This window comes from Saccopteryx leptura, chromosome 13 (assembly GCF_036850995.1).
Source record: "Saccopteryx leptura isolate mSacLep1 chromosome 13, mSacLep1_pri_phased_curated, whole genome shotgun sequence".
NCBI classification, from domain to species: Eukaryota; Metazoa; Chordata; class Mammalia; order Chiroptera; family Emballonuridae; genus Saccopteryx; species Saccopteryx leptura.
In genome coordinates this window covers 35,283,878-35,308,379 of record NC_089515.1, presented here as the reverse complement: position 1 = coordinate 35,308,379, position 24,502 = coordinate 35,283,878, and the positions used below count along the sequence as shown (strand labels likewise).

The following is a 24,502-nucleotide window of genomic DNA, read 5'->3' as shown; positions in this document are numbered from 1 at the left end:
TCTAAAGAATTCTAAATTTAGAAAACCATCTGGCAGAGGCTTCAGTTAAGGGTTGTGGACCAGTACTATTATTATCCCCATTTTACAGCTGAGGAAATTGAAACAAAAAAATTAAGTCACTTGCTCAAGGTCACATAGTTAACAAAAAGAATAACCAATGTAATTACTATTTTTAGCATTTATTGTGACAGTCACTTGGTTAAATGCAGCATATTCATTATCTGAGTTAATCCTCACCACAACCCTATGAGGTACTATTAGACCCATTTCCTAGATTAAGTGTTTTAAGTTTAGAAAGGTTATACAACTCCCCTGGACACACAATTGTAAGTGTGGTGAGGAATGGCTTAAAACAATTCAGTCTGGGCCCTGGCTGGTTGGCTCAGCAACAGAGCATCACCCTGGCTCGTGGAAGTCCAGGGTTCAATTCCCAGTCAGGGCACGTAGGAGAAGCAACCATCTGCTTCTCCACCTTTCCCCCTCCCCTTCTCTCTCTTTCTCGCTCTCTCTTTCCCTCCCAAATGGTTTGAATGGTTCGAGCAAGTTGGCCCCAGGCACTGATGATGGCTCCATGGTCTCGCCTCAGGTGCTAAAATATCTTGGTTGCAGAGCAATGGAGTAGTGGTCCCAGATGGGCCCAGCCTCACCTGGTCGTGGGCTTGCCTGGTGGATCCCGGTCGGGGAGCATGTGGGAGTCTGTCTCCCTGCCTCTCACTTAATAAAAACAAAACAAAACAAAAAACCACAAAAAACAATTCAAGCTGACATCAGTATATAAAACAATTCAGTCTGACATCAGTATATTAGGTTATTATACTATCCCTTAAAACCTATAATATATATTAGCCTTTTCCTCTCTTCTAAATGTCCTTTAGAACTATCTTATATCATTATCTCTTGGATATTAGAGTAAGATTTTAAAAATGTATATCACACCATTTTATTCACATGCTTAAAACCCTCCGATGACTTTTTACTGCATTTAGAGTAGTATCCCAATTCCTCTCCCAGCTCTATCCCAACACAGCAGATTTCTCTTAGGCTTCTATACTTGGTGTATCTTATATCTCTGGGATCGGGAACCTGTGGTTCGCGAGCCAGATGTGGCTCTTTTGATGGCTGCATCTGGCTCACAGACAAATCTTTAATAAAAAAAATGTTAAAAATATAAAACATTCTCATGTATTACAATCCATTTATTTCCTACTGCTCATGTTCATGGTTGCGGGTGGCTGGAGCCAATCACAGCTGTCCTCCAGGACAACACCAAATTTTTATTGGATAATGCGTAATGTACATGGGTCGTTGTATGGCTCTCACAGAATTACATTTTAAAATACATGTGGCGTTCATGGCCCTCTCAGCCAAAAAAGTTCCTGACCCCTGTTCTATTTGAAAGGCTCCCCAACTCTTCACCTGGAGCTCTCTTTTGCCATTTGGACCTCAACTTAAGTGACTTCTTGGTTTTTCCTTAATTACCCAGTCTATAATCTCTAATCACTCCATCTCCTCATTCTATTTTACATAAAATGTAAACATGTATTTCCTTGTTTGTTTCCTCTTTTTACTTCCTTTAGAATGTCAGCACAACAAGAGTGGGCACTTTGTCTGTTCTGGTTTCATTTGAAGCCCCAATCTCCAGTACAGAATTTAGCAAGGTAGTTGGTATTTAATTTTGGCTGAATAAATGAATGTAGTACCCAATCAGTATATAGTGCTGGTTAATTTCAGCGGTGGGAGATAAATTTCAGAATGCAGGTGGGAGGAGACTGTGAAATGTGAAGATATTTGAATATCAGCTTAATCAGTTTGTCTAATAGTATAAACAGTGCTTAGGCCCTGGCTGGTTGGCTCAGTGGTAGAGTGTCAGCCTGGCGTGCAGGAGTCCCGGGTTTGATTCCCGGCCAGGGCACACAGGAGAAGCACCCATCTGCTTCTCCACCCCTCCCCCTCTCCTTCCTCTCTGTCTCTTTCTTCCCCTCCCACATCCAAGGCTCCATTGGAGCAAAGTTGGCCCGGGCGCTGTGGATGGTTGGCCTCTGCCTCAGGCACTAGAATGGCTCTGGTTGCAACAGAGCAACGCCCCAGATGGGCAGAGCATCGCCCCCTGGTGGGCATGCCGGGTGGATCCCGGTCGGGCGCATGAGGGAATCTGTCTGGCTGCCTCCTGTTTCCAACTTCAGAAAAAAAAAAAAAAATAGAACAATGCTTAGCAGAGTGTCTGACCTAGAATAAGTGCCAAATAAATATCTGATGAATGAATAAACAGTAAATATTACTAGCTTGGATCTTGAGCAAATTACTTAAACTTTCTGAGCTGTTTCCTCACCTATAAAGTGAAGATTAAAACTTACTTTACAGGGCTAGCCTATGGATTATATGAGATAACTCATGACAAATGTCTATTACATCGTAGGTACTTTAATTTCTTTCCCCTTATATTTATATACTACTTTATTGTTTACAAAGCTCTTGTAAGCTCTTCTAAATACATGACCTCGTTTTATTTCCATAACCTTCTATAGTGCTTCTCATTAACCTCATTTTATAGATTCAGGGGTTGAGACATAGCTTCTTCAGGTAATGAGAAGCCAATGTACAAGTTTTACAAGCAGAGAAGTGACACGATAAAAGCAGTGTTTTTTTTTTTGTTGTCGTTGTTTTGTATTTTTCTGGAGCTGGAAACGGGGAGAGACAGTCAGACAGACTCCCGCATGCGCCGACCGGGATCCACCAGCACGCCCACCAGGGGGCGTGGCTCTGTCATGACCAGAGCCACTCTAGCGCCTGGGGCAGAGGCCAAGGAGCCATCCCCAGCGCCCAGGCCATCTTTGCCCAGGCCATCTTTGCTCCAATGGAGCCTCGGCTGCGGGAGGGGAAGAGAGAGACAGAGAGGAAGGAGAGGGGGAGGGGTGGAGAAGCAGATGGGCGCTTCTCCTGTGTGCCCTGGCCGGGAATCAAACCCGGGACCTCCGCACGCCAGGCTGACGCTCTACCACTGAGCCAACCGGCCAGGGCCAAAAGCAGTGTTTTTTTAAGATTAATCTGTTAGTGGTCTATAAGATGGCCTCGATTGAAGGTGGAGAAATATTACTCTCATAAAAATCAAGTTTTTGGTGATAAATGTCTGCACTAGGTGGCAGGATCAAGTTTCAAAGCTCATGAATTTAGCCCGATAAACCAGCCCCCGCCCCTAAAACTCTGGCAGTTTTCACACCTGGTTGATAACATAAACAATTAGGAAATCAACTTGGCATAATGGTTGCCAAAAGACCTTCCCTCCAATACCTATGCAGAACTTCTGGCAAATATGGCAAACACGTAAGCCGTGTCTTAAGTGCCATTGTAGATCTTTCTTACTTTTACCTCTCCCACGGGCTTCACCACCTAGGGACTAGAACATCCTAAAGTCCATCGTAATTGCTTACTGGAGAGTCCGGCGGGATGAGGATGGGGCGGTTAGGAATTAGAAACCCAGTTTTTAAACTTCCGGAATCATGGCCTAAGCGCCTTTTTTTCTTTCTCTCCAGAAAATAAGAGGGCCCGTATTTTTCCCTCCCACTTCGTTGTAAGACTAACGACCCTCTCCAGATGGGCACAAAGATACTTTCTATTTCCTGAGCGCGCGCAACCAGGCCAAATTCGCTCGTATTCCTTGCTCTCATCCGAGGAGCTGAGCCCCTCGCGACGAGCTGACGTCACTTCCGGCGCACTGACGCTCAGTTCGGCGTGCCGACGCCTGCGTCAGCAAAGAGCGGGGCTGGGGGCACCGGGTTTGAAGTCGTGCGGGTCTGAGGACTGCCGCCTCCGCCGTGTCAGACCCCTGCTCCTGGGCCGCGGCGAGGACGAGCTTGAGTAGGCGGCGGGGCAGATGCCCGAGGGCCCGCGCCGGGACGCCCCGCGCCGCACCGGCCGCTTCCCTGCTCTGCGACTTGGGCCTGCGCCGCTCAGCTCCCTGGAAACTAGCTCCTCAGCGGCGCGGCGCCTCGCTCGTGGGTAACCTCGAACCGCCGGCGCCGGGCCATGGCGGTCTCCAGGTGGGTCTCGCACCTAATGAGCGGCTGCGAAGGCGGCCCCGGCGAGGTGCCGTCTCCCCTCGGTGAGCCCGCTCGTAGGAAGGAGCGGTTGTTCCCGTTGTCAGTGGGCTCGGGCGCCTTCTTCCACACAGACTTCGGAGTTCGCCCCTCAGTCTGCGCGGTTCGGGCTCGGGTTTCTCCTTGCGAATGGTTCGAAAATGTCTTTTTGGTGTGTGGTCTTGACTTACTGCCACGTTAGGGCTAGCTTTTCTCTGCTCTCACCAGGTTTCTCTCGTCTGGTTTCTCTTCCCTGTTTCTGTTCTAGGAGTGCCTTTTATCTTAGCATTTTAAGGCTGATCCCTAACCTCCATTTCACGGGAGAACTTGGTAGTAGCTCTCTAAGTGGGAGCGGTTAGAGTACTATTTTCTAAGTGACCTTTTGATGACGTTAAAATTTTGTGTTTATAGCTTTTAGGGATATATTCTTTAACTGAGGACCTTTTTTTTTTCTTTTAACATTACAATAGAGTTTTTTCTTTTTTGTTTAGCAGTAAGCATTCAGTTGGCAGCATTGTAATCTTTGGGAAATTATTGTATTAGTGCCGTTTTCCTTGACTAAAGCGTGAAAGATATATCACAAATCTTAAACTGTTTTAAAGTGTTGCTTGTCAACAGGGAAGTCTAGGAACACCAACGTTTTGCAGGCTTATAGGAGGAAAGGCTTCCTTTCCTGCAATATGATAGAATGGTAGAAAAACTTTGTCAGAGGTTTGAGTTTACTGGATCTGTGTACATTAAGTAGGGGCAGACCCTCTGATAGCAGTCAGAAGGAATTAGCAAGTTCCCTAGAGTTCGTGAAGTTAAAAGTTTTCATGAGAATTGGGTACTGTTACCACATAGACTGAAGGACAAATGATAGTACAGAAAACAACATATAGTTTTCATTCTCTTCCTTTTTTTTTTTTTACATAGTTAATTGAACACATTCCTTGAATGCACTATGTGCGCAAGCTTTATCTGTTTTTGCAAGAGAAAGGATGACCCGTCCCTTACACGGACTCCCTGGATAACTGATGAAATAGTGTGTAGAAGTCCATGGAGTTGGATGAAGGGAGTTGCTAGGTAACCGTAGTATGGGGCACCTAATTTTTATTTCATAGGTAAGTGGAATCCATTCAGTGTGAGGAAGTTTTTTTCCCCCTGCATTGATTTGAGAGGCTGGGAAGGGGGGAGGGAGAGAGAGAAAGAAGCATCAATTCCGTGTTCCATTTAGTTGTTCCCTTTAGTTGTGCACGCATTGGTTGTACCCTGTATGTGTTCTGACCAGTGATTGAACCCTCAACCTTGGCATTTGGGACGGTGCTCTATCCACTGAACCACCCAGCCAGGGCAGAAAGTTCTTATTTTGTGAATATAAAACTGCCTTGAGAGAATGCAAGTGGTATTTCCAGTTTTTGCACACACAGAAAGTTGTATCTTCTAATTTGTTATCTTCTATATAAATACATAAGTATATACATTATACATACATTAATACATAAACTTAACATGAGATTTGTTTATCAGGTGATTCAGTGTTTAAGGGAATGAGTTGTTCTTGAAATTCCTTTCTTATAGCTGACTATGTGTATTTTTACAGTATTGGATATAGTTTTGTAGAGACAAAACGAAAGTGTTTTAAAAGAGCCTAATCTGTTTGGCCAATGCTAATTTTACAGTTTAGGGCGCCTAAATTTCTGAAAGAGTGAGAGTTGAAAGATACTGCCTTTTGTTCTTGATACTGGGTTTCAAAGGGTAGTGCTCTTTTTCCCTGTAGATTCTTTATTATTCACCTTATGAAAATTCTATTAAATTACACTTTTAAAAAGCCTGTCATGATTTTTTGAAGAGCTACTCCGGTGCTTATTTTAGTAATATAAAGGTTCAAAGAAAACACTTTTGAGATTTGTGATTCTGGGACACTGTCAGTTCTTGCCTTTTTAATTTGCCGATTCATTCTGAATAGAAAACTTTAGTTTCAGGCTGGCTGCCTCCATACACCAAGCCTGTTTCTTTACTAACTAAATATCATTTCTTTCCTCTTGGTGTGTGCTTGTGGAATACAGACCTATTTGAACCTGGGTCCTCAGCTACCCAGGCCGAGGCTCTATCCACTGTGCCACAGCCTGGTCAGGCTGAAAATGTGTAATATTTCCAGGACCTTGTAAATATTTGGTACCATCATTCCCTCAATTGCCAGGTTCAGAAATCTGGTGATCCTGTCGTGTTTGACTTCTCACTCCCATTTTTGCCCCCATCTAGCCAGTCACCAAAGCCAGTGTTCTCAGTTCTACCTTTCTAATCTTTTTCTGGTCTTCTTTCCATGTATCAGTTATGACAGTCCTGCTGGAAACCACCATCATCTCTAATTCAAGATACCTGCTAAAGTAGCCCCTTAAACTTCTTGCCTCTCATGGCATCTCATTCTAATTTATTCTTCACTTCAGCCAAATTATTTGCTAATATACAAATTTTAATGTTATTTTTCTGCTTAAAACCCAGTAGTTTTTTTCTTTTCTTTTTTTTTTTTTAGAGTCAGAGAGAGGGAAAGATAGGGACAAACAGACAGGAATGGAGAGAGATGAGAAGCATCAATCATTAGTATTTCGTTGCGACACCTTAGTTGTTCATTGATTGCTTTCTCATATGTGCCTTGACTGTGAGGCTACAGCAAACTGAGTAACCCCTTGCTCAAGCTAGTGACCTTGGGTCCAAGCTGGTGAGCTTTGCTGAAATCAGATGAGCCCGCGCTCAAGCTGGCAACCTCGGGATCTCGAACCTGGGTCCTCCACATCCCACTCCGACACTTTATCCACTGCGCCACCGTCTGGTCAGGCAAAACCCAGTAGTTTTCTAATGCCACAGAATAAAGTCCAAATTTCTTAAACATCTTACCAAATTCTTTGTGATCTGGTTCCTGCTTCACCTTTTTAGCTCCATCCTATCAGGTTCTCTGCATGTCTCTCTCTCTCTCTCTAGCTCTCTCCCTCTCTCTCATTCTCCCTCCCTCTCCCTTTCCCCCCTTTTCCAAATTTATGTTTTCATCTCCTAATCTTTATCTCTGGAACATGTCTTTCTTGTGTTCCTCCGACCCCAAGTCTCGCTAATTCCAACCCTGTGTTCTGGGTATAAGCCTATATATATATCAGTTTGTTCAGCAAGCCCTCTCTGGCATTACTTCAGCTGAGCTACTTACACTAATTTGTTCTTTTGTCAACCATCATATTTATCATACTTTGTAATTGATTGTTTCATTGTTCTTTCCCCTGCTTGGATTAATATAAACTCTGTGAGAGAAGGGAGTACACTGTATCTGGTCTTTCTATTCCCAGATGAGTGCCTGGCTCCTAGTAGGTGCTCAGTACCTTTTTTTTATGTTTGTTTGGTTTACTTTTGTTTTTAAATGAGATTTTTGTTTTCTGTTTTTTAAGCGAGAGTGACAGAGACAAGAGACAGGGACAGATAGGGACAGACAGACAGAAATGGAGAGAGATGAGAAGCATCAGTTCTTTTTTTTTTTTTAATGTATTTTTTTCCAATGTTAGAAGCAGGGAGGCAGTCAGTGCCCAACTGGGATCCACCTGGCATTCCTACCAGGGGGTGATGCTCTGCCCATCTGGGGCGTTGCTCTGTTTCGGCGGGAGCCATTCTAGCGCCTGAGGCGGAGGCCATGGAGCCATCCTCAGTGCCCGGGCCAGCTTTGCTCCAGTGGAGCCTAGGTTGTCAGAGGGGAAGAGAGGGAGAGGGGAAGGGTGGAGAAGCAGATGGGTGCTTCTCCTGTGTGCCCTGACTGGGAATCGAACCTAGGACTTCCACACGCTGGGCTAATGCTCTACCGCTGAGCCAACCGGCCAGGACCAAGAAGCATTAGTTCTTCATTGCGGCTCCTTAGTTGTTCATTGACTGCTTTCTCTTATGTGCCTTGACCCAGGGGGCTCCAGCTGAGCCATTGACCACTTGCTCAAGCCAGCAACCATGGAGTCATGTCTATGATCCCACGCTCAAACCACTGACCCTTGCTCAAGCTCGTAAGCCTGTGCTCAAGCTGGATGAGCCTGCACTCAGTCTAATGACTTAAGGGTTTTGAACCTGGGTCCTCTGTGTCCCAGGCCGATGTTCTATCCATTACACCACCGCCTAGTCAGACCTTGTTTCTTGTTTTAATATCTGTCGTGATTTACTTATGTAAATATTTTCAGTGGAATATTTACTGGAAATATGTGGAATATTTCTGGTGTTTTTCAGGAGTGCTTCTGAGTTTATGAATATTGGCCAGGCTTTTAACTTAAAAAACATAATAAATATTATTAGAACTTTTTTTTAAAGTTTATAGTTGGTACAATTCTGTGATAGTATGACATTTTAGAATGCAGATTGAGTATAAAGTAATCCTGCATTTTGTATGATAAAATTTTTTAGACCCTGCTTATAGTTTTTTTAAAGGCTTATAGTTTTACTGTGCTTTAAATTGTAAGAATTGGCAAATTATGAAATGCATGATCACATCTTGATTGTGTGGATGAGTTAAATCTTGCAAAAAAAGAAAACCCACCACACACTTTTGACTTTTTTTTTTTTTTTTTTTAATTCAGTGAGAGGAGGGGAGGCAAAGACAAAGACAAACTCCTGCATGTGCTCTGACTGGGATCCACCAAGCAAGCCCCCTACAGGGGCATGCTCTGCCCATGTGGGACCATTGCTCCATTGCTCAGCAACCAACCTATTTTAGTGCCTGAGGCAAGGCCATGGAGCAGGGGTCGGGAACCTTTTTGGCTGAGAGAGTCATGAACGCCACATATTTTAAAACAGGGGTCCCCAAACTTTTTACACAGGGGGCCAGTTCACTGTCCCTCAGACCGCTGGAGGGCCGGACTATAAAAAAAAACTATGAACAAATCCCTATGCACACTGCACATATCTTATTTTAAAGTAAAAAAACAAAACGGGAACAAATACAATATTTAAAATAAAGAACAAGTAAATTTAAATCAACAAACTGACCAGTATTTCAATGGGAACTATGTTCCTCTCACTGACCACCAATGAAAGAGGTACCCCTTCTGGAAGTGTGGCGGGGGCCGGATAAATGGCCTCAGGGGGCCGCATGTGGCCCACGGGCCATAGTTTGGGGACCCCTGTTTTAAAATGTAATTCCGTGAGAACCATACAACGACCTGTGTACATTATGCATTATCCAATAAAAATTTGGTGTTGTCCCGGAGGACAGCTGTGATTGGCTCCATCCACCCGCAACCATGAACATGAGCGGTGGGAAATGAATGGATTGTAATACATGAGAATATTTTATATTTTTAACATTATTATTTTTTTTGTTGAAGATTTGTCTGCAAGCCAGATGCAGCCATCAAAAGAGCCACATCTGGCTCGTGAACCATAGGTTCCCGACTCCTGCCATGGAGCCATCTTCTGTGCCTGGGATAACTTGCTCCACTGAGCCATGACTGTGTGTGGGGGGGGAGAGAAGCAAGAGGGTGAGGAGTGGAGAAGCAAATGAGTGCTTCTCCTGTGTGCCCTGACCAGGAATTGAACCTGGGACATCCATACACTCTACCACTAAGGCAACTGGCCAGGGCCAACTTTGACTCTTTAAAACTGCAAGTACAATTATAACATTTTGTGTTTGTTTCTGCAGCACATATACAATTATAACATTTTAAGTTCTCCATAAAATGCAGTGAAATATTACTGAAAAATGTATAATTCCTTTAGATCCTTAATAAAAGAGGCAGTATACAAATGTAGGAGTAGAGAACAATGTTGCCCTTTAAATGTAATGTTGGAAAATCAGCTAAACTCATTCACTAGCTACTTGATTTGCTCCTACAGAACCAAGCTCAGCAAAAAGACAAATTAGTGTGTTACAGCTTTCAGTGTTGTTTGCAAACAGTTGATGTCTCAATTGTTAAATCTTTGAATACTGCTAGTCTGTTTTGTGAGCTTTTCTCCCGGTATTATGTGTCACCTGCCAAGTTGGGATTGGGCCACCAACAGTCAAGGCAGCCTTAAAAGAGTTGTTAAGGGATATTATGCTCATTATAGAAGAAAGTAAATCTGTAGCATTGGTGGGTTCCATGCCTTGATACAGAATTTTTCTTTTTTTTAGAGAGCAAGAGAGAGAAAGACAGACAGGAAGGGAGAGAGATAAGAAGCATCAACTTGTAATTGTGTCACTTTAGTTGTTCATTGATTGCTTCTCATACATGGCTTGATGCCCAAGCCAAGCCAGTGACCCCTTGCTCAAACCAGCATTCTTGGACTCAAGCCAATGGCTTTGAGCTCAAGCCAGCAACCCTGGGGTTTCAAACCTGGGACTTCGGCATCCCAGGGCGATGCTCTATTCCCTGCGCCACCACCAGTCAAGCAATACAGAATTTTTTAAGGTTGTTTTTGATATCTTTGCCTGTTTATGCCACAGTTGAATCACTTGACTGGAGTTTTACATTGACTGACTAATATGAACAGTTTTTCCTTGATCATGTAGAGAAAAAAAATATAATGTAGAGAATTTTTCCTCAGTGATTTAAGCTATAAAGGTTCTTTTCTGAAATATCTAGGCAATAGTTATGATTTGACTACATTAGAAGCCATACCGTATATCTCTGATGTCATCCTTTGCATTTGCATTTTTAAAATGTATTTATTTTAGAGAGAAAAGGAAGGAGGGAGAGAGAGAAACATCTATTTGTTGTCCTATTTATTTATACGTTCATTGGTTGATTCTTGTATGTGCCCTGACTGGGGATCAAATCCACAACCTTGACACCAGGATGATGTTCCATCCAACAGCACTACCCAGCCAGGGCCAAACGTTTGCTTTTGTAAATGATGCAGTGTTCAGAAAAGATTCAGGAAAAAAATGGGAATATACCCTGTTTTGGAAGGAACAAATTGCTGTGTCTGAACAGAATTTTGCTTAGATTTGTTAATTCTCTCTGCACTGCTGATACTTCAGAGGAACATCGTTTCAATATCTGTTCTGCCAGATAAAAAGAAGTATCTTTATTTTATTAATTTAAAAAATTTTTTAGGTGAGAGGAGGGGATATAGTGAGATAGACTCTCACATACACCCCCTGGGGATGATGCTCAAATACTGAGCTATTTTTAGTGCCTGAGGCTGATGTGCTGGGACCAACCAAGTTATGCCTCATGCCTTAGCACCCAGGGCCATGCTTGCACAAATTGAGCCACTTGCTGCAGAAGGGAAGAGGGGGAGACATGGGAGAGGGAGGGAGGGAAAAGCAGATGGTTGCTTTTCCTGTGTGCCCTGACTGGGAATCGAACCCAGGACATCAATACACTGGGCTAATGCTCTATCCACTGAGCCACTTGCCAGGGCCAAAAAGAAGTTTTTGGGTTTTTTTTGTATTTTTCTGAAGTGAGAAGCGAGGAGGCAGAGAGACAGAGTCCCGCATGCACCTGACCGGGATCCACCAGGGGGCGATGCTCTGCCCATCTGGGGCGTTGCTCCGTTGCAACCAAAGCCATTCTAGCACCTGAGGTAGAGGCCATGGAGCCGTCCTCAGCACCCAGGCCAACTTTGCTCCAGTGGAGCCTTGGCTATGGAAGGGGAAGAGAGAGATGGAGAGAAAGGAGAGGGGGAAGGGTGGAGAAGCAGATAGGCGCTTCTCCTGTGTGCCTGGGACTTCCACATGCCAGGCTGACGCTCTACCACTAAGTGAACTGTCCAGGGAAAAAAAGAAGTTTCTTGATGTAAGGAAAGTTCCAGTGGATCATTTCTAATGACAGAAAAAATGCTAAAATGATCTTAATTAGTTGTAGGACAGCATGTGTCTCTTGTGTTTGCTATGTCTATTCCTCCTTTGCTGCTAATTTCAATTCATTATAGGATTAACAGAAGAGACTGTTATAAATTACATACAGTAGGTGCTCCATATCTGCAGGATTTTCATAAGTAGATTCAACAATTTGTGTAGCATGCACCTGGCCATACCCCTGGCTTTGCTGTGGTTTCACATCTTCATCTTCACCCTTGTGTTCTGTGTGGTATCTTAAGTTAATCTACTCTTTTGTTTAAGAACATAACATTAAGATGGTTTCAAATTATTCACAGTATGAAATAGAAATTTTATTTGCATTTTAAAACATCAGTCTAGAGTATTTCTTAGAAGTTTTCTTCTAACTATAACTTTCTTGCTCAATAATAATATGTGGGACTTAGGACAGAGTTCATATCAGATATTTTCTTTATTTTCTATGTAACACAGAAAAGTAGGAATTCAAATAGTTTCTATTTTAAATTTTTGAGAGAGTAAGGGACAACGCTTCAGCCAACTGAGCATCTGGCCAGGGCTTAGTATTTTATTAATTTTTAGAAAGAGAGAGGAAAGAAGAGGGAGGGGGGAGAAGGGAAACATTTGTTGTTCCACTCAGTTGTGCATATTTTGGCTGCTTCCTGTGTGTACCCTGACTGGGGAATGAAACCCACAACCTTGTTTCGGGATGATGCTCTTAACTGACTGAGCTAACCGGCCAGGGCTCTGTTTTAAATTTTAATGTACTTTTGCTAAATGTAAAAAATACATAACAAAATGGACAAACTTGACTGATTGTTCTCCATTAGTTAAAGTTACAAAGCCATTTGGTTGACCTGTCAAAATTTTTCAGAGATTAAGTTCATTATGAGAATATTGAGATTGGAAGTAGATTGAGGAAGTTATATTTTATAACATTTTTATTTCGTCCTCAAATGGCTTAGGAGTGGAAATGCAACATATACTTGTTTAAAAATGATGAAGTAGTTCAAAACACATTGAAGTGGGCATAAGTAGTTTACAGTTATGAGTACGCAAAACAGAGTTTATTCTTGTATTTTTTTTAATAATTATTGTATTATTTGTATTACAACTGTTTACCTGGTTTTGCCCATGCCTGTCTGATTTCTTTCAGTTTCTTTTGATGTCTTTGTGAAGTATCATAATGCAAAGAGCTAAAGAGGAGAGGGGCTAGATTGCAGTTGCCAGTATAATCTCTACAAACTTCCTGTACTTTTTCCAAAATCACAAATTGGTAAATAAAACATAAGTCATGTCTTATGTAGCTATCTCTCTGAATTAAGATCCAAATTGCAAATGGGCCAGATTTCTTATCAATAGATTCATAAGTGGATATTGTCAAATGTAATTACCTTATGCTTTATTTAAATTATTCTTCTGTAGTCTTTGGTACCTTTCATTCAGTTGACATCTGTTACCTCTTTCTTCTCCATCTGTCTATCTTCAGAGAATGAAGAATGGCATTTTTTTCTACTAACTGTTCTGCAAGAGAAGGTTTAGCTGGAAGAAGTATCGTGGTAAGTACTGTGTTCCCTCAGTCAGCCCTTCTTTTAACTTCCTTTTTCTTCTGACCACCTAGCTTCCTTCAGGACTTCTCCCTCACCAAGGGCCCTGTCTCCCCTCCAACATAATACTGACCCTGTCTCAAGCCCTTGCCCCTCTCCCACCAGTTGACTATACCAGCCTTTTTAATTGTGGCCTGGCCTGATGCTTACCCTGCTTGCCTTAGAGCTGGCTCCCCTGGGGTAACAGGTCAGACTGCCCTCTTGTCAGATCCAGGTCTGTGCATCCTTTTCTTCTTCCTTCTGCGTGATGTCTAATCTGCTGTCCTGGAGAGAGGAATGTAGAACTCCAAAAGGGGCTTTGAGTCAAGAGTGCCAAGGAAGTATTCTTGTGTCCCCATTCCTCTATTCAGGGAGGCATGTTTGGTTACCACCAACATGGAAGATGTAAGAATAAACAGACCTGGAACTAGATGAGAGTGTGAGCTGATCTGCCACCCTTAGGGCATTTGACTAATGGAGGAGCACAGGTGACATGACATGGCATTGGGATAAAAGGCTTTGCAGAAAGGAGAGGCAAGAGGAACTGTGTGGCTGTGAGACAGATCAGCATTAGGTTAGAGAGGAGTGGAAGGTCTTTGGCCAGGCATGTGGTTCTAATGAAGCTAAGTAGCAGGGAACTAAAGGAAAGTTTAGGAGGGTGGAATTTATTGAAGGAATACAGTGCCTACTACATTGTCTCTTTCAAATTGCTGTTTGGAGCAGACATAACTGCCTTGATGTTCAGAATTCCAAAGTACTGCTATGCTGATCTTTTCACTAACTGAAACATTACTGTACCATTATTTCTGGTTTTTTAAATATATTTTTATTTAATATATATTTTGTAGATTAAGGATATTTCTCAAAGGAAACAAAAACATTGTAATAAAAAACTTTTTGCTTAAAAATGGTGCTTAAATTTGAACTTTATGTATGATTTTTTTTTTTTTTTAATTTTTGTATTTTTCTGAAGCTGGAAATGGGGAGAGACAGTCAGACAGACTCCCGCATGCACCCGGCATGCCCACCAGGGGGCGACGCTCTGCCCATCATGGGGCAATGCTCTGCCCCTCCGGGGCGTCGCTCTGCTGCGACCAGAGCCACTCTAGCGCCTGGGGCAGAGGCCAAGGAGCCATCCCCAGCGCTCAGGCCATCTTTGCTCCAACGGAGCCTCGGCTGTGGGAGGGGAAGAGAGAGACAGAGAGGAAGGAGGGGGGGGTGGAGAAGCAGATGGGCGCTTCTCCTATGTGCTCTGGCCGGGAATCAAACCCGGGTCCCCCGCACACCAGGCCGACGCTCTACTGCTGAGCCAACCAGCCAGGGCCTCTTTATGTATGATTTTAATTATAGTAAACACCAACTACTGAACTGTATTTAAGTACTGTGCAGAGACACTGTAAAGTGTTGTGGGGGACAAAAAGAATCATTGAAGGAAGTGAAGCCTAATGAGCTTAAGATATCATGTGACAACTCAATGTAAGAGATGCCATAAAACAAAGCATAATAAATATGGCCATTTAAGATGAGAATTCATGTGGATTTCAGAAGAGAAAGGAATCTCTATGGTTTAATGGCATGAGATGGTTTCAGTAGAGTGAAGGACTTTAAATCTTGATGGGAGGGAGCTAGCTGAAGAATTGAACCAAAAAAAGATTCCAAGTGGAGGCCCTGGCCGGTTGGCCCAGTGGATAGAGCATCAGCCTGGCGTGCAGATGTCCTGGGTTTGATTCCCGGTCAGGGCACATGTGAGAAATAACCACCTGCTTCTCTTCCTGTTACTCTCTCCCTTCTCTTTTTTCCGTCTCTGCCAGTGGCTCGATTGGTTCAAGCATCAGCCTCAGGGGCTGAGGATAGCTCGGTTGGTCCAAGTGTCAGCCTCAGGCACTGAGGATAGCCCAGACAGGTGGATCCTGGTCCGGGTGCATGCAGGAGTTTATCTCCCCTTCTCTCACTTAAAGGAAAAAAAGATATTCCAAGTGGAGGAAACAGTATATACAAAATTATGAACACAAAAAAAGGTCTGTGTTTGGGAGATACTTATTTGTTTTTGATGGCTGTTTGATAGGTAAGGGTGAGCCTTTAAAATTGTGGGTGTGTGTGTGCGCGCACTAGAGACAGAGAGGGACAGATAGGGACAGACAGACACGAAGGGAGAGAGATGAGAAGCATCAGTTCTTCATTGCAGCTCCTTAGTTGTTCACTGATTGCTTTCTCATATGTGCCTTGACTAGGGAGCTATAGCAGACTGACTGACCCCTGCTCAAACCAGCAACCCTGGGCTCAGTTGGTGAGCCTTGCTCAAACCAGATGAGCCTGCACTCAAGCTGGCAACCTCGGGACCTCGCATCTGGGTCCTCCACTGCCCAGTTCGATGCTCTATCCACTGCGCCACCGCCAGGTCAGGCTGAGCCATTACAATTTTTAGAAAGCCCTCGCTGGGTAGGTCAGTTGGATAGAGTGTCATCCCAATATACCAAGGATGCGTGTTCTGCACTCCCTGGTCAAGATTACATACAAAAATTAACCAATGGATGCATAGATGAGTGGAACAACAAATTGATGTTTCTCTCTCTGTCCCTTTCTCTCTTTTTCTAGGGGAAAAAAAATCAATAAAAATAAAAATTTTAGAGTAAGGTAGTAATTTGATCAAAAGGTGTTTTAGGAAGTAAATCTGGCAGTAAGATCACATTAGTTAGTATGGGGTTATGCTCAACAGGCAGTTGAAAGTGTGGCACTAGAGCTTCCAGATGGGCCAGATTTAAGAATTATTTATACTGTGTTATAGTTTCAACAGATAATACTGTTTCCTAAGAGAGAAAATGCCGAGAGATGAGCAGCTAAGGACTGAATCTGGGAGAATGTTCACATTAAGAGTAGGGAAACCAAGGAAAGAATTGAGTTCAGAGAAGACTAGGGTAATAAAATGTTGTGGAAATTTAGAAAAGAAGTATTTTAAGAATGGGGTATTTGCTGATATCAGATATCATAGAAGAATCAAGAAAATCGGATTTACAAAATAATTGGATTTGGATCTTTTCATATGAAGTTTCTGCTTTCTGTTACAAAAAGCAAAGCTGGCCAAAAGTGCATCGGTGACTTTTAGGTGTACTCTTTCTGTAATAGAGGATTAGAAACTTGACTGATTGATAAGAATTAAATTGTGTATGCTGAGGAAACAAGAGGTGATTTTAAACCCTGTTTCAAACTACTTGGCAGTAAAAAGAAAGTGTTCCAAAAGATGGAGGTCAGGGCGTTTATTTTCTCACTAGTGACAGACGTCTGCATATTTGAAGACAGAAGGGAATGGATTAATAAGGCAATGATTTAAGCTATTGGAGAAAGATAATTGAGGATAGAAGGGGAGAGTATCAAGAAAATAGGACAATATCTAAGTTGTCAAGAGTGCAGACTGTCATTTCTTCTGAAATAGAAAGAGACTGTAAATGTAAGAGCCCATCTTTAGCAGTAGTGAGGAAAGAACTTGAGACCATTGTGGTTCATAGCCTGGAGATCTATCAACTCGGTGAAGTAGTCCATTCCTTTTTAAGGAATAAGGAATGGTAATTGGGACTTGAGGAATATAGAAATGACTGGGGAAAACTTTGAAAAATGTCAATTTTCTCTTTTTACACATGAATTTATAAACAGCTTAGTTTTGCCACTTCCTTAGAGTGTTCATTTTGTGGCCAGCTTTGCTTTTTGGTAACAAAAAGCAGAAACTTAATATGGAAAAGAAACTACAAAGTAGTTAAAATCTTTGTAGTGGTCTAAGGAACTTGGCATTACTAAATGGTATAATGGGAAAGTCCTGGGTCTATGTAAACTATATGTATAAGAGAAAGCCGTATTGTTTTAAAGAGTACATGCAGCACGTACAGTTATAAGTCCACTGTAGCATAAATATATTCTTTATAGTGAAACTTACTTAATTTTTGATAATTTTGCCTGCCATAGCTATAGAAGAGTTAAATGAATGTTTGTCCTGATACTTACAGAAAGTAGTTTCTAGATTAAATTTTATTTTTCACAAATTTCTTTTCATTGAGCACAGGCATTCAAAATAATGGGGTCATGGCAATATGCAGCAGATATTTGTTTGTTCAGACAGGATTCTTACAAACTTTAACATTGCAACCACTTTTAAGATGAAAATAAAGGGTATGCTGAGAGTTATGGGTGGGATAAGTATGGGAAATCATTTTCTGGGGATGAGGATTGGGTCTGATTTAGTCTTAGAACTTTTTTAAGAACACTGTCAGAAAAAAATTATTTTCTTTTTGTTCCACTATCTCTCTGAATCACTGTTCACCAAATCCTGTAGCAAAAATTGATAAATGAATGAGTCAAGACAAATATTTAGATAGCATTGAATGAATAAGGTGGGATATGTCTGTGTAAAGGATATAAAGTAAAATTTTGCATGTCTTATAAAAATTTCTTTACAATTAATTACTTTGTGTGCTAGTCAGTATATTGAAAGCAAAAACTATGTTGTACTGCTTTTTTTTTTACGTCACTGGCTTTAATTGCTTCAAATAATTTTGTTATTATGTCCTTCTGACCTACCCTTAACTGCAAAATTTGAACCTTGCCTCTTAGTATATTGTTCTGAAGCAGTTTGTTCTTAGCTTCTTTTTTTTTTTTCTTTTTTTTTTTTTTCCATTTTTCTGAAGCTGGAAACAGGGAGAGACAGTCAGACAGACTCCCGCATGCGCCCGACCAGGATCAACCCAGCACGCCCACCAGGGGGCTACGCTCTGCCCATCCTGGGCGTCGCCATGTTGTGACCAGAGCCACTCTAGCGCCTGAGGCAGAGCCCACAGAGCCATCCCCAGCGCCCGGGCCATCTTTGCTCCAATGGAGCCTTGGCTGCGGGAGGGGAAGAGAGAGACAGAGAGGAAAGCGCGGCGGAGGGGTGGAGAAGCAAATGGGCGCTTCTCCTGTGTGCCCTGGCCGGGAATCGAACCTGGGTCTTCCGCACGCTAGGCCGACGCTCTACCGCTGAACCAACTGGCCAGGGCTGTTCTTAGCTTCTTAACTGAAAAAGATCTATTTTATTTATATTTCTCGCTAGTTGTAAAGATTTTGTACTTATTAATGACTGACTAATTTGAAATACTACCAGAAAAAAGAACAAAAAACAAAAACCCTGCCCATTTCATTTGCTCCCTTGGAGGTTTATCCTATAAAAGGCTCTCAGAGCTTTGCTTTGGGATTTTTTTTAGCTCTTTATGAAAGAAAAAGAATCCCAGATGTCACATATGAGTCTCTTTACAGTTTATTAATGCTTAATGCAGACGATTAGCTTTGGGACCTTGCTTTCTATCTCTTCTTCATTAGATAAAATTTGAAGGTATATTCACTAAATCTGCCCTTGTATAGAATTGTATAGGGCACAATCATTATAACCTTGCCCCTTGTCACCCTCCACCTTGTTTAAAGTACATATTTATTTATTCCTATATATGAAGCACATTTCTTTCATTACTTGTGGCATCTACTGTGCCTTATTAAGCTTGATTAGTAGTGTGATGGAGGGGCTATACCAGTATGTATGTGAACAGCTATGGTAGTTACTTGTGACTTTCTTTCTAAAACCCTAGGATCTTCCTATATGCCTACAACGAAATAACACAGTTTTTCATTTCCCCCCACTTGTTGCAGGTTTAAGGCATTGTAATTTTATTCCAAACTGTATCTGTCAGTGGGATTTGAACCATGTTACGTTGTGTTATATGCCTTTATAAACTCTTTCCTCAGATCTTACTTATTGCCATTTCTGTCACTTACATTCACTCCCAACTTTCTGCTGAACTTCAGACCAACTATCCTTTTTCGTCTCTCCTTGCTATCCTTTCCTTACCACTAGTAAACTTGTCATCTTTTCTTACAACATTTCCTCATTAGTTCTTCGCATTCCTTTTAATGACATCTTCATTTTCTAAGATTTAGAATCTCAGAATCTTTTTATTTTCTTAACATCTTATTTGATTACTATACCATATGTGATTTATTTCTGTAGCATTTCTTCCAACCTCTTTTTAGTCTTGCCATGATTATAGTTCAGGTCTATACTTTTAGTCTTAAGTTCTCTAAAAGTTTCATTCCATTTTATTTCATGCTTTACACTGCTACCAGATTAGTCTTTCAAAAAAATAGCTCCAGCCTGACCAGGTGGTGGCACAATGGATAGAGTATCATTGATCTGGGACACTGAGGACGCAGGGTCAAAACCCTGAGGTCGCCGGCTTGAACGCGGGCTCACCAGCTTGAGCCCAGAGGTCCCTGGCTTGAGCCCAAGGTCACTGGCTTGAATAGAGGGTCACTGAGTTGGCTGGAGCCTCTCCCCCAGTCAAGGCACATATGAGAAAGCAGTCAATGAACAACCAAAGTAATGGAACTGAGTTGATGCTTCTCATCTCTCCCTCCCTGTCGGTCTGTCCTTCTCTGTTTCTCTCGTTAAAAAACAAAAACAGAAAACTATAGCTCCAGCCTGACCTGTGTGGTGCAGTGGATAAGGTGTTGACCTGGAATGCTGAGGTCGCCAGTTAAAAAACAAACCAACCCTGCGCTTGCCCATCAAGGCATGTACCAGAAGCAACTACTCTGAGTTGATGCTTCCCATCTTCCCCACACCTCCCTTTCTCTTTCTCTCTCTCTCTCTCTCTCTCTCTCTCTCTCTCTCTCTCTCTCCCCGCTAAAATCAATAAGTAAAATTAAAAAAAAAAAAAAAAAAAAAAGCAGCTCCAGTTCCATCCCTTTCTTAATCCAAGATCTTCATGGTTGAACTCCACATTCAAAGGTATCCACACTAGGGCTCTAGCTACTTTTAAGCTGTATCTCCCACCATTCTTTTAAATGTACTCTGAATTACAATCAAGCTGTTAGTCACTGCCTTAATACAGTCTTCCTTTTCTTATTGCTGTGTTGTTATTCTGTCTTTCAGGTGTCTCTCACCCTTCCCCTTTTACCACCTCAATTTTACCAGTATTGAACTCTTATTCCACCATCATGGTCCTTCTCATATACCATTTCTTTTATGAAGCCTTTGCAGTATTGCTCAGTTGCGGATATAGTATTTGCTTTCTCTGTTCCCACTCCTTAAAAGCACCTTGGACGTCTTTTCTGACATTATTTTCTTGTAGTCTACCCTGCAATCCTAGTATAGGTCTGTGTTCCCAGATGCTTGGTACATTTATTGACTCATACGGGAAAACATGTTTCAGAATAACCATTATATTTTTGTTGTTTTAGGCTTGACCGTCTTTTTATCTTACTGGATACTGGCACCACTCCGGTTACAAGAAAAGCTGCTGCACAACAGCTTGGAGAAGTGGTAAAGCTTCATCCCCATGAACTAAATAACCTCTTAGCTAAAGTAAGAACTCTCTCTTTTTTCTTTCAGTATAATACAGTTGTGGAAATTTGTCCATGAATAGGAACATAAAAGTAAAGACAGAAATTGTTTTATTTAGTAACAGCATGTGGTCTTAAAATTCTATTAAATATCTTAACATTTATCCAAATATTTAAAATTCTTTGTAATTTTTAAAAAATTTAGTTTGTTGCAAGATTTAAAATACATATATTTTTTGCATCAAGTTAAATGCGTAAGGAATTGGGTAGCATAAAACCTTTACCTGTGGCACAGATCTGAGTCTGACTCAATTTGGTAACGAACTAAGTTTAAGTTGTTAATCTACACCAAAAAATGTATTTTTTGCCAGTCTAACCAAAAATTAGGTATAATTTTGATTGATTAACTAATAATGGTAATTATGTACCCTTTTTGCTTAAAAGCGATTTTTAAAAAATTAGGTACCTATTATATATATAGGGATTTTTGGTACCAAGATTAACCAGTCAGACGCAATCTTAGGCAGTGTGACCAGTAAGATACAACTCTATTATATGACCTCTATATTTATGGTTCAAGACAGGGCATTCGCACCAGATGGCTATTGTTGTGTTGGCTGTTGTCATGTTTTCATTTGACAATCTAAGGCAAAAAAAGGTCAGTGTCCCTGACTAAATAGTCAGAGTTTGCATGTTTAAAAAATTCTTGCGGCACAGAGGTTGAAATCACTGATCTAGTTTGTTAGTGGTCTAACTTGTTCTTAACAGCTAATAATTACATCATAATTGGTAGTCTTCAAATGGATAAGTATTCATGGGCAATGACTAAAATATATGAGAAGCTGGTTGTCATTACATTCTTAGTTATCAGCTTTTTGTCTGCTCTGGTGGATCAGTGTTTTTATAATTCTACCCCATGTTCTTTCCTTAAGCAATGGCTATATTTTCCTGAACTCTGGGTTTGTAGAATTGTGCCTGTATGATAGTAAGCAGCAAATTCCATGTGTTTATTTTCCTGGCATGCAAAGTAAAAACAAAGTGCTTGGGGGGAGGAGAGAATAAGGGATAGGTCGGGGGAGCAATATGATAGCCTAGACATTGGAAGCCCAAGATACCTCTCTTCCTGCTGGTCTTAACCCCGTTTTTCAATCTCACATGTCCCTCCCTAACTCTTAGGAGTAGACATTCTAAGCCCTTTGTTAAGATATGTAAATCAGTACTAAATGGTTTCTACCATAAAGGCTAACAATGACTCTTTTTCTAATATATTCCCTGGTTAGATATTATTAAGAACTTAAAAAAAATTTTTTTTAGAGATGAAATTTAATGGGATGACATTGGTCCATAGAAGGGGTCGGGAACCTATGGCTCGCGAGCCAGATGTGGCTCTTTTGATGGCTGCATCTGGCTTGCAGACAAATCTTTTTTTTTTTTTGTATTTTTCTGAAGCTGGAAACAGGGAGAGACACTTAGACTCCCGCATGCGCCCGACCGGGATCCACCCGGCACGCCCACCAGGGGGCGATGCTCTGCCACTCGGGGGCATCGCTCTGTTGTGACCAGAGCCACTCCAGCGCCTGGGGCAGAGGCCAAGGAGCCATCCCCAGCTCCCGGGCCATCTTTGCTCCAGTGGAGCCTCGCTGCGGGAGGGGAAGAGAGAGGCAGAGGGGGAGGGGTGGAGAAGCAGATGGGCGCTTCTCCTATGTGCCCTGGCCAGGAATCGAACCCGGGACTTCTGCACGCCAGGCCAACACTCTACCACTGAGCCAACCGGCCAGGGCCGCAGACAAATCTTTAATAAAAAAATAATAACATACCTGACCAAGTGGTGGCGCAGTGGATAGAGCGTCGGACTGGTATGCAGAGGACCCAGGTTCGAGACCCAGAGGTCGCTAGCTTGAGCGCGGGCTCATCTGGTTTGAGCAAAAGCCCACCAGCTTGAACCCAAGGTTGCTGGCTCCAGCAAGGGGTTACTCGGTCTGCTGAAGGCCCGCGGTCAAGGCACATATGAGAAAGCAATCCATGAACAACTAAGGTGTTGCAACACGCAATGAAAAACTAATGATTGATGCTTCTCATCTCTCTCCGTTCCTGTTTGTCTGTCCCTGTCTATCCCTCTCTCTGACTCACTCTGTTTCTGTAAAAAATATAAATAAATAAAAAAAATAATAACATTAAAAATATAATACATTCTCATGTATTACAATCCATTCATTTCCTACCGCTCATGTTCATGGTTGCGGTTGGCTGGAACCAATTATAGCTGTCCTCCGGGACAACACCAAATTTTTATTGGATAATGTGTAATGTACATGGGTCGTTGTATGGCTCTCATGGAATTACATTTTAAAATATGTGGCGGTCATGGCTCTCTCAGCCAAAAAGGTTCCTGACCCCTGGTCCATAGGAACACATAGGTTTCAGAACTTTCTAACTAAGATGTTGGAGAGACAGTGATTTGACCTCATATTAGGAGTCATTCTAGGCAATTTTACACTCATGTAAGGTGGAGGGATAGCGGAGCGTACTTGTTTCTTTTCATCCCAAGGGAAGAGAGGAGAACTGAATGGGCTGACTGGAAACAATGAACGAGACTAATCTGTGCTGAACCGAGAAAAGGTTGCAGCCTCCCAAGTGAGTTCTGGTCTTTGTAACTGAGACCCCAGCATATGGCTGCCAGCAGACAATTCCAAAAGAGGCAGTTTGTCTTTAGCACCTTCTTACCACGTATCCTCTTTTCTCTTTCTTCAGTGTTTTTCTGTTGCCTTTCAGTTTTGTTTTTTAGCTTTATTGAAATACAATTGACATACAGTAGAGTTGGCCCACGTAAAGTATACAATTCAGTGATTTTTTATTGTATTCATAGATATGTGCAACCATAACCACAATCTAATTTTAAAACATTTTTATCTCCCCCAAAAGAAGCCTCATGCCCATTATCAGTCACTCTTCATCACTCCCCCTCCCATACCCTGTCCTAGGCAACCACTGATGTAGTTTCTGTCTATAGATTTGCCTATTCGGAACATTTTATGTAAATGTGTGGTCTTTTGTGACTGGTTTCTTTCACTTAAAATAATACTTTCAAGGTGCTTTCATACTGTGCGTGTCTCGTTACTTCCTTCCTTTTTAATACCAAATACTATACCGTTGTATGGATATGGGTATACTATTGATATATGGGTATACCACACCTTATTTGTCTGTTCATCAGTTTGGGTTTCCACTTTTTGGCCTATGATGAAAACGCTACTATGTAAATCCATGTGCAGGTTTTTATGTAGATGTATGCTTTCATTTCTCTTGGATATATACCTGGAGTAAAATTGTTGAGTTATCTGGTGATTATGTTTAACTTCATGAGGAACTGCCAGATTGTTTTCCAAATTGGCTCCACTGTTTTACATTCCCAACAGCAGTGTATGAGATCTGATTTCCCCACATCCTTGCCAGAACTTGTTATTAACTAACTTTGATTATATCCACACTAGTGAGTGTAAAGTGGTATCTCATTAAACTTTTGATTTGCATTTTCCTGATGACTAATGATGTTGAACATCTTTTCATGTGTTTATTGACCATTGATAATAGCTTTTGGAGAACTGTATATTCAGATCCTTTGCCTGTTTTTGTTTTTTTCTTCATTTTAAAGGTTGTTTGTTTTTAGCGAGATAAAGAGACAGACAGGAAGGGAGAGAGCTGAGAAGTATCAACTTGTAGTTGTGTCACTT

The 24,502-nt window shown here is 41.8% G+C and overlaps 1 protein-coding gene across 1 annotated transcript in view; it reads left to right on the top strand.

Annotated features, from left to right (window-relative positions):
- Positions 1-3,749: 3,749 nt before the first annotated feature.
- Positions 3,750-24,502, top strand: part of BTAF1 (B-TFIID TATA-box binding protein associated factor 1) — a 113,311-nt gene continuing 92,558 nt past the window's right edge. Inside the window, exons 1-2 of the mRNA XM_066354727.1 lie at positions 3,750-4,037; positions 20,670-20,793. Coding sequence (XP_066210824.1) covers positions 4,024-4,037; positions 20,670-20,793 — 138 coding nt within the window. The 5' untranslated portion in view covers positions 3,750-4,023. The remainder of the gene's footprint in view (positions 4,038-20,669; positions 20,794-24,502) is intronic.